General features: G+C 39.2%; 1 protein-coding gene across 1 annotated transcript in view; it reads left to right on the forward strand.

Moving 5' to 3' along the window:
* rbp1.1 (retinol binding protein 1, cellular, tandem duplicate 1) overlaps positions 1 to 7,866 on the forward strand; it is a 14,042-nt gene extending 6,176 nt beyond the window's left edge. Inside the window, exons 3-4 of the mRNA XM_043702022.1 lie at positions 1,302 to 1,403; positions 6,000 to 7,866. Coding sequence (XP_043557957.1) covers positions 1,302 to 1,403; positions 6,000 to 6,053 — 156 coding nt within the window. The 3' untranslated portion in view covers positions 6,054 to 7,866. The remainder of the gene's footprint in view (positions 1 to 1,301; positions 1,404 to 5,999) is intronic.
* The last annotated feature ends 2,559 nt before the right edge of the window (positions 7,867 to 10,425 follow it).

A 10,425-nucleotide genomic window follows, 5' to 3' on the forward strand; every position in this document is an offset into this window, starting at 1 on the left:
TTCCCAGCTACCTTCCCCCTAACTCCACCCCCTCCTATTTATCTCTCAGCCCCCCTTGGGCCTCCTCCACATTCCTGATGAAGAGCTTATGCTCGAAACATCGATTGTTTTGCTCCTGAGATGCTGCTTGACTGACTGTGTTATTCCAGCACCACACGTTTTGACACAATGATTCTTTGGTATTTTCAAAGAACTGCAAGGTGCGTCCAGTGATCTAGCCAATATTTTTCCCTCAGTTACCAATTTACCAGCTCTATAACTTATTAGCTATAATTGGAGATATACATTTTGATGTTGTTAATGATGAAAATGCTATGTACCTGACTATAGCTTTTGTTTTAAAACGTTGAGTATATACTACGCTCCAATAAGTCAAAGCACGTTGGAGGATGAAATAAGCTCTCTCTCTGCAGTCAGTTTGTTAAGTCAAACATCTGATTATCTGAGTTAGAGGCAGTATATAGCTTATATTCAATTGTATTTATTACTTTGTTGTGCATAGTGCACAGAAGATATACTTTGTGAAAGTTAGAAACCTGAAGACTAATGTTATCTAGTCAGTCACATTTCAGGAGGTCTCATCTAATGCACACATTTAATGTATGTTTTGAAAAGTTAGTTCATTTTAATCAATTTAGTATCAATTCAAATTCTTAAGACTTCAGAAGTTACATGCCATTTGTGACATCTTAGCTGTAATGACCAATTGGAATTACTATGTGGAAATTTCAGGAAAAATTAAGAAACTACTGAACATTTCAGGTGCAGTGGTTTCTGATAATTCTTGTACAAAATTGAAATATAGGCCTTCAGACTTTATATAATACCTAAGGTTCCAAGTTAATTTTGCATTATGTAGAGTATCCATAGAATTGGCAGTCATGCTTCAGTCATTTAATTGAGTTGAACTATAGTGAACTTAAAATGTAAAGGAAATGTTGGCTGATTTATTATCTGAATTAAAGTACATCCAACAAAGAAGACTTCAGCTGATTAGAGACAGTGACTTTTCACAAGTATACAATTGAGGCTATGACTGTTCAAGCAGAACTGTGGAGCCAATGAGAAATGCTCCTGATAAAAGTCTTTAGATTAATAGGGAACATGAATTATTATTGCCAATTATTAGAGAAGTACGAATCTGAAATTGATTTAGCAACGGGATGGGATTAATTTAGGATATCTGGTCATAGATGCGTTGGACTGAAGTTTCTGTTTCTATGTTGTACATTTTTATGGCTCTAATAGTTTCTGTTATGGACATTTTACGTTATTTGAATTGTTTTATGTTTCCATTTTAGACCACAGTGAATTGGGATGGAGATAAACTTGTGTGTGTACAAATAGGAGAGAAACAGGGTCGAGGATGGACACAGTGGGTGGAAGGTGATGAACTGCATCTGGTATGTCATTTGTTGCTGAATAATACAATGTTTTTATATGTTCAGAGGACTTGTATTTTGCAAGTAAGTACAATTGGCTTTTGCTGTTTGAAACTTACAGAATGTCAGCCGAGAAATTCCATATCTCCTGATGCAGTCAGTATTCAAACTTCATGCTACCTTCCTCAATGAAATGATTGCAGTGTCCAGCAGGCACTGAGTGTACTGTCAAGTGGCTGGAACCTTCACCAGGGCCCGCAAAACCATATGAGATTAATTATTATGGCCAATAGTAAACATGTAGAAAGCTGAAATTAATTTAGAAGAGATTCTGTTATGTACATTTGACATTGTTTTAATTGTATTTTGTTTCCATTTTAGACCACAGTGAATTTAAACTACAGGGTGGCATGGTGGCTCGGTGGTTAGCACTGCTGCCTCACAACGCCAAGGACCCGGGTTTGATTCCATCCTCAGGCGACTGTGTGGAGTTTACACGTTCTCCCCGTGTCTGCGTGGGTTTCTTCCAGGTGCACTGGTTTCCTCCCATAGTTCAATGATGTGCAGGTTAGGTGGATTGGCCGTGCTAAATTGTCCATTGTGTCCAGGGATGTGGAGAATAGGTGGGTTAGCCAAGGGAAATGCAGAGTTACAGGGTTAGGATAGGTGGGTGGAATCATCTTCAGCAGGTCGGAATGGACTTGATGAGCCGAATGGCCTGCTTCCACGATGTAGGGATTTTGTGAGCACAAGGTGGGGAGGAAGAAATGTTGCCTATCTACTGAGGGCCCGGAAACAGGATGAAGGACCCTGTAATGGTCCCAACAACTCGACTGCAATGTTGTATATGATCTCTTAAGCTAGTGGTCAGTGAAAGCATCTTCAAGTGCCCATGTCCCATATAACCATACCCCTATCCTCACTTACTCCTCAATACAGCAGAGCCCCATCACTCATTTACCAACAATATCTACTGACCATGACTAATTTGGACATTTCATATTCCTCATTCAGCCCTCACACTCAGCAATGATGTAAGTCTCTTATCCACATCGCAGTTTGTAAATACTGTCACCTTCTCAACCCTGACATCAGCATCATTGAAACACATTGCACCATACTCACTTACACTTCCTGTTGTATCTGAACAAGGTGGCATATGGTGATAGGAGGTGACAGTGCCCAGCCAATAAGGATGGGCACAACTGCATGTTTTCATCTCAGAGGAGGAGACAGTGCTCACAATTATTGGAGCAGCCATGACTTAAGCTAAAGCCAACAGCAGGACTTCAATAACCATTTAAGATGATGGAAACTTATTCCCAATCCTCTTCCTCTGGTCCCATTTTATTTCCTCATTCCATTCAGTTCTGAAGAAGAATTGTACTGGACTCAAATATTAACTTTGTCTCTTGTTCTGTGGATGCTGCCAAACCTGCTGGATTTCTTAGCATTTTACATTTTCAGAGAGGACATTCTTCATGATGCAAGGATAGTTGATATGCTGCTGCTTGCCGAGTTTGAGGTAGGAGAATGATTTCTTGAACACCCTTGGTGGTGTAGTTTCCAATTGAGAACCCCACTTCACCACCATTGCGTTCTTGTCTCTGTACAGCAGCTTGTGGTGCCTCTTCTCATTCTTCCAGTTCAGCTACAGGCCAGGGGATTTGTTGAAGGGAGTGTTTGCACAGAATCAGTGAAGTAAGGACAAACTCCAAGAGGACCTTTTGTTTAGGTTACCAACTTTAGACAATCCTGGAAGCCACAGTCACAAGAAAAAGTAGAAAACAATTAGCAACTAACCTGGAAGTAGTGATAATCTTGTTAGCACGGTTGAATGGGGTTTCTTTCTGCTGTTGAAAATATGTTCAGTTGTGGGTTTGAGTAGGCTTTAGACAGATCATTAATCCCCAAAATGGCAATACTGACCTTAAGTCACATGTTGCATGTTGACCTGTGTCACATACCTCCAGCAAACACATCTGATATCCTCAACGAAATGGAGTTCCATGTGATTAGCATCAGAATTTAAGTTATCTTCAATTTGAACTGAATGTATCGCTTATCAATAAATCAGTATTGCCTCCCATTTTCCAGGACTGGTGATTAATAATCCATTAAGGTTTCATGATGGGAGTCAAATCTCTCGGCACTGCTGTCTCTCCAGCCAGTCACTTGGTTTCAGCTCTTTCAGAATAGACAAAAGATTTTGTAGAAGACTTCGCTTCCAACAAAATTAATTAGGTCTCTCAAATGTTAAAACAAATATAATCTGTACTTGGTTAAAGTCTAACCTGTTCTTACAATCAGGATTTATAGTATGATAGATCTCTCAGATGTTCCATTCACTTCTATGTTGAGATAGATTAAAATAAATTACAAATTAATCTGCATTGCTATCTATGATTCCCAGATACTGATTTGAGTGGCATGAGTAAAGGACAAAGGGGATTTTGCTTGCCAAGCTAAGTTTTATGTGTAAAACCATTACTTTTTTTTAACTTAAAAGCTTGGTCAAACGTGGGCAAGAGCCTGAATTTATAAATAAATCCAGCATTCTAATTTCTGTGATGTGTCTTATACAATTAGTAAAGCTTAAATTTGGCTACTTGTATTTGGTAAATTATTTACTCGCTCGCAAGCAAGCATTTTTCAATTTTGTACTTAACAAATTCCAGCAGTTTTAACCCCACCAGCCAAACATATTTTGTATGGATGAGCAGTTAAAATCACCCACAATATTTACTAGCCAAAACCAGCCTGAAGTCACTCTTGTGTCCTACTGAGTAGGCAACAAGAATTCCACCCCACCAAATGTGCCAGATTCATCTGTTACCCAAGTGTGTTGGGTCCTGATGATGCCGTTGAGACCTGACTGTAATTTTGACTGATGGCCTAACTCGGAAAACCAATGCAGCATTCCCATTGGGTAAAAGACCCAGGGCCATTCGGAGCACCAATTAATATGCTTTTGTATTTTACATATCAAGATAGGGGGAACAGAGCTGGCCCCTTATACACAAGACAACCAAAAATCTAACTGTACCGCGACCTAGTGTCAGTGGATACTCTTAGGGCTGTGTGTTTTTTTTTCCCTGTCTGTTCCAGGTGTGAAGTTAGTCAATAGGGTTTAGTTGATGTCCTGTATATTAAAATAGCCCTGCTTTGTTTCTGGAACAGTGGATGAGTCTCCAGTTCACTTCATTGCTGACCATCTGGTTCATGTCTGGAGTTTAACTGGGATCAGTGGTAGTTAACATGGTAGTTTGCACCTATACCATGCCACAGAATCATAGAATCCCTATAACGTAGGGAAAAGCCATTTGGCCCATCAAGTCTGCATTGACTGCCCGAAAAACATCCCATCCAGACCCTATCCCCATTACCCTGCATTTCCCTGGACACTATGGGTAAGTTTGCATGGCCAATCCACCTAAGCTGCACATCTTTGGACTGTGGGAGGAAACTGGAGCTCAAGGTGGAAACCCATGTAGACATGGGGAGAACATGGAAACTCCACCCAGATAGTTGCTCGAGGCTGGAATCAAACCTGGGTCCCTGACGCTGCAGTGCTAACCACTGAGCCGCCTTGCCGCCATGTGGCAACCATCATAATGCTGCAACATTGTTTTTAATTTGACGTGTTAAAATAGGTTTTCCTCTCCTCCTCCCGAGGCTGGTAATTAATCTTGGATTCTGAACTCATTATGTATAAAACAAGGGCAATTTTGTTTGGTGTCAGTTTGGCCTGTCAGCAGAGATTAAACCTTTGTTCATGAAGCATCCAGGTCTGAGGTCACTGTTTCAGTTTTTCACTCCCTTCTCTACCCTATCCTTGGAAACTAAAGTTTATTGAAAACAAATTAACTCAGCATAGAGCAGGAAGAAGACCTGAGAACCAAATGATTCAATAACAAATTCTTACAGTTCATGACTTATGTTTGATTTGGGAAAGTGTGGTGTCTTCCACGCAAACAACAACTTTTACAGTCTGCAATGTCAGGACTCCAATGCCCTTTCTGAAGCTGTGTTAATTACAATAGGGTTTAGGATCAGGACAAATCCTGACCACTTAAAGAATGACCTGAAATATTATTTGGTAAGTCAGCACTTTGAGTATTTCTTTTAAAAAGAGACCTGCTGTTGAAACTACTTTTTGCACTCATGAGTCAATTGCAAAAATATCAAATTTCAAAAGGAAAAGTATTTTTACTGCATGAGAAAAGAGTGTCAAGGTATCAGGAACTTGCACTGTGGCTCACTTAGGTTTACTTGAAGTTACTTACGTTCATTCACAGGGCCCTGACTTCTGCAAGTAGAAAATGTGTAGTATTATACTTTTGTTGAATAAGCAAAAAACATGAGGGAACATTGTTCTCTGGTGCACGAGAGCATCTTAATCATTCAGAGTCAATTGGTCTTGCTTGAAGAGTAACTGTCCATTGGTGAGTCCTCCATGGCCTTGGTTAGAGTCTACTTGCTAATCATTCAGCACCCTTTACAATGCAGAATAAATTGTTTCCCCCCTTTCAAATACAGTTTACAGATGTTTAAAGAGATTGATTAATTTTATCTGTTTTAATTTCCTCTCTTGCCCTCATCCTCACCCACTTCCAGGAACTGCGGGTTGGTGAAGTAAAAAGCAAACAGGTCTTTAAAAAAGTCCAATGAAGAACCTCAGCACACAATCGCAAACTAAACATAAAGGAGATGTGCCAGCTAAAGACAGAGAATCTCGGCAGCCTCTAATGTAAAGCTGTTCAACACAGTTAAATGTTCACCTTATCAAAAGATACCAGAAATAACACATTCTATGAAAATAATTTGAATATTATTTGGATGAAAATTTAAACTAATTTGATCTCTTAGGTACCTTATTTTTTCCAAAAATAATAGTTTACTAAATTGCATTTAGTTTAATATTGTGTTTGAATTTGCAGTTTGTGATATCTCCTTTTATCTGTATGGAGATCAGTCTATCTTCCTGCTTTCCAATCATGCTTTCTATGTCTTGTCTTACCTATCTGTTTTTCTTTCACACTCTCATTTTCAAATCGCTTTCTTATTCAGCCATTCAGTTTTGTGAAGATAAAAGAAACCATTCTTTTTTCTCTCATCTTGCATCCCTGTCATTAGTCAATGTAAACTGGGAATTGTTTTTGCTTCTGACCTTCAGAAACATGGTTTTCACTCCCTTTGCACAGTGTGCTGCACTTTATCCTTAGACCTGCACTTTCTGCCTACTTTTATGACTTGAACTTTGCAGCCTAAATGAATTTTAATGAAATGCATTGTATCAGTCACCATATCTGACTTGAGTTAGTTAGCACTTGGATATTGGTTTGATCTTTATTGCTGTTGCTTCTATTCAAACAAAACAGTTTGCTTAAGCAAGATAAGCTTTGATCAGCATTTCTGTAGGCTCTTCATAAAGAATATTGGGCCATTTGAGTTAAAGTAAATTGGAAAATGTCTTCATTGTACAAATAACTCCTCCTCCAAGTGTTCCGTGGCATAATGTATTTTGTGAACTTTATTGAATATGTTAGTAGACATTTTTATTCATTCATGGGAATATGGCTGCCATTGGCTAGACCAGCTGCTATTGTCCATCCTAATGGCCACTGAGAAGCAGAAAAGTTGCAATCCAAGTTGGGCAGGTACACTGGCAGAGCTGTTAGCAAGGTAGTTCCAGGGCTTTGAGCCAGAGGCAATGAAGTAACAATGATGTAATTGCAAGTCAGGCCACTGTGTTCAAGAGGACCTTGCAATTGGTGGTGTTCCCATGTGTCTGATGCCGTTGCCATTTGAAGTCAGGGTTTGGAAAGTGCAGATGAGGAAGCTTTCATGAGTTACTGTACTGCAAATTGTGCATGATATACAGATCTGTTACTATGTATCAGTCATGTAGAAAGTGAACATTTAAGGGGGTAGTGTGCCTATCAAGTAGGCTGTTGTGTCCTGAAGGCTGATGTCAATCTTCTTGAGTGTTGGAGTTTAAGTCTTCAGCACTATTGCCAGGCCCCATCGCCTTTACATAATCTATCCAGTGCAAATAAATATTCATTAGCACAGAGTTTAAACTTAAATATTCAGTAGCACAGAGCTTAAATGTTGTTAAAGATAGGCAGAAGGCAAAAGCGTTTCATCTTGCATTCATTTGGATTGAAATACAAGAAAAAAACAACTTAAGAAGAATGCAGCAATTTGTAAAGAGTCAGTTTATTTCAGCTATTTCCTTGATATGACAGAGAGTGAAGCTTGGGACCTCAGGAGGAGGCTGAGATGGATCATCTGTTCAGCAATTCTGGATAAAGATACTTAATGCCACTAATACTCCTAAATCAAAATAAAAGCCTTGTGTCTTAACTTGAGAGCAAAAGATAAAGTCAGGTTCTTCTATTATACTCTAGGTTAGAGTGGTGCTAGTAAAGCACAGCAGTTCAGGCAGCATCTGAGGAGCCGGAAAATCTCTCCACCCTGCAGGCACTCTGCCTCTATTCCTGATGAAGGGCCTTTGCCCGAAACGTTGATTTTCCTGCTCCTCGGATGCTGCCGGACCTGCTGTGCTTTTCCAGAACCACTCTAATGTAGACTTTGGTTTCCAGCATCTGCAGTCCTTGCTTTACCTTCTTCTATTATACCACATACTTACGTGTGTAATATATGAATCTAAATGGGTTAACATTGAGGAATGCCATAAACACCATTTACAACGATGATGTTATTTGGACTTTTGGGCAAACATTGTAGGCTATTGAAGCAATGAGACCCAACTCTGATCATCCTTAATGTCTCTGTAATAAGTCCACCATGTCAATGTAATCTGCAACTGGTTGCTGACATGCAATAAATGAGAATTTGAAGTGGTTTTCTTCTGTGCCACTAGACCAAGTAGGCCCTGTCATCTCATAGATGTAAAAAGCTCCACCATAAGAATCAGCTCATACATTGTTGTGAGCTGACATGCCCTTGCAACACTGTGAAGGGGACTGGGGCGCAGAAAATACTATTAGTGCTGTATCGCAAACTTTCAACATTGCACGTGCCTTATCCAGTTCTGCTGATGAGGATTAACTTGGAAGTGATACATGGGAAAAAATAGATCCAGGGTGGGAAAATTGCTGTCAGCTGAACCGATGTGTAAAGAGCTGTTTGAAGTCTGGCCACTTGCCAAAGTTTTGTGCAATGTGGAGTAATGCTGTGACAATTTCAAGTGTGCTCAGAGAACATTGAAGTGGACTGAAACTTGTCATCCAGTAGCATTAGAATCTTCCTTGTACCTCTTGAATAGAATACATATCTCATACTGAAGGATACAACTGTCGATGCAAGTGGTAAAAATCAAATCCTGACTTTGTGTTGCAGATGACTGACATGCAGGAATGATGGCCCTGATGCTAAGCAATTAGAGACTAAAAATGTGAATAACTGGGGGACACTTTATTCCTTGATTGAAATAATGTATTGAAGGATTTGGTCTCAGCTGGGAATTGTGTATAATGACAGTAACTGGTTCAACTCATTGATATTCCATGCTTCAACCAAAAATGTATGTTTATCTGTAGTCAATTATATCCCAAATGACAATAGCTTTTGAAAAGCAATAACCCATATTAAATAACTTGATTAAATGTTTTGACAGATTTTATCAAATCTGACAGGTCCACAGAGTCTCGATGTGATAAGTATTTGTCTTACTGCTTTTAAAAGAAAATTATTGAGGCCAGTGACCTCGGTATCCAGTCTGAAAATCATGGCACATAACCTCTACCTCATTACAAATAGATTAAGGGCAGAGTTGAATAATTCCTTGTGGTTAAGCTCCACAGAAAGTAATAATTATCATTTGAATTGTAAATGGTAATGATGTTTGCAGAACTGAACAATATCTTTTACCATTCATTGTCCAAGCAATTATAGAGAAAGGCGTCACAGAATGAAATTGAAACGTTTTTTTACATGAAATACAACTTGGCACCCTGTGTTGGTTACTAATTACAACAGCAAGTCTGCAAGTTTCTAGTCAGCTTTCAATGTAATTGTCCAGGTTTGTTAAAATTGGCAGTGAATCCTCGTGGGATTTTTGTCCGTCAAAACACACTCTCTTGCACTCTCCTCATTCTTATTAATACTGAGGCACTGAGTATTTAAGAACACATCAACTTAATTTAATTTGAAGAATGTGCCATGATTTTGACTATATTTTTGTCCAAAATGTCTAAATCTATTCCCATGAGCAGGCGGTTATCTTCTGTTTTCCAGAAGTTTTTTTTATCCATTTCCTGCAGGCTGATCTCTACCAAATATCCCACTTGTGGAAATGTGTGCGCGAGATTTTATTTTGGTTTCTCGTGAACTATCAACCTTGTTTTGGCAAGTTAGTTATTGCTGTTTAAACCAGATGTTCAGAATAAGTAATTAATGATTTTAATTTGCAAATAAACAGCCAGGGATTTGATTGTGTTGCAGTTATGTTACTGGTCTAGTCATCCAGAGAACTGAATTAATGCTCCAGAGAATGTGACTTCGTATTTGAAAACTTGATTTGAGTGTTTTAAAAACATCTGGAAGTATTTTTTTTCTCGAATTAAAATTTAGATTGTTGTAGACATTCTTTTGGTCCCATAGCCTCCTTTAAGTAAGAAAATCTGCCAATCTTACCAGTGTTCAATTGATCAATGTGTTGAATTGATCCCTATAATGACGGTGTTGTCATTTGAGGATAGATTGACTGGAATGGGCTCCAACTCTCTCAAGTTTTGAAGTTACAGAGCTTGAGGAACTGTTTTGTTGCTCAAGAACCTAGACCCACACAGGGTGCTTGTCATGACAGCTGCTGATACATGGTACAGGTGTGAGATTGACACAGCAAGGTGGCATCTGACAAGATGTCCGCCTCCTTGACTGAGGATTGCTGACCAGAAGGGCACGCCGTCTGGATGTGTCATTACGCTAATTTGCAGGCCAGGCAAGGCAAAGATATGGTTAACATGCAGGTAGGCACTCATGAACACATACTAAGAAAGCAAGCCAGAAGCCC

The sequence above is a fragment of the Chiloscyllium plagiosum genome, chromosome 13 (genome assembly GCF_004010195.1).
Source record: "Chiloscyllium plagiosum isolate BGI_BamShark_2017 chromosome 13, ASM401019v2, whole genome shotgun sequence".
In the NCBI taxonomy this organism is placed as follows: Eukaryota; Metazoa; Chordata; class Chondrichthyes; order Orectolobiformes; family Hemiscylliidae; genus Chiloscyllium; species Chiloscyllium plagiosum.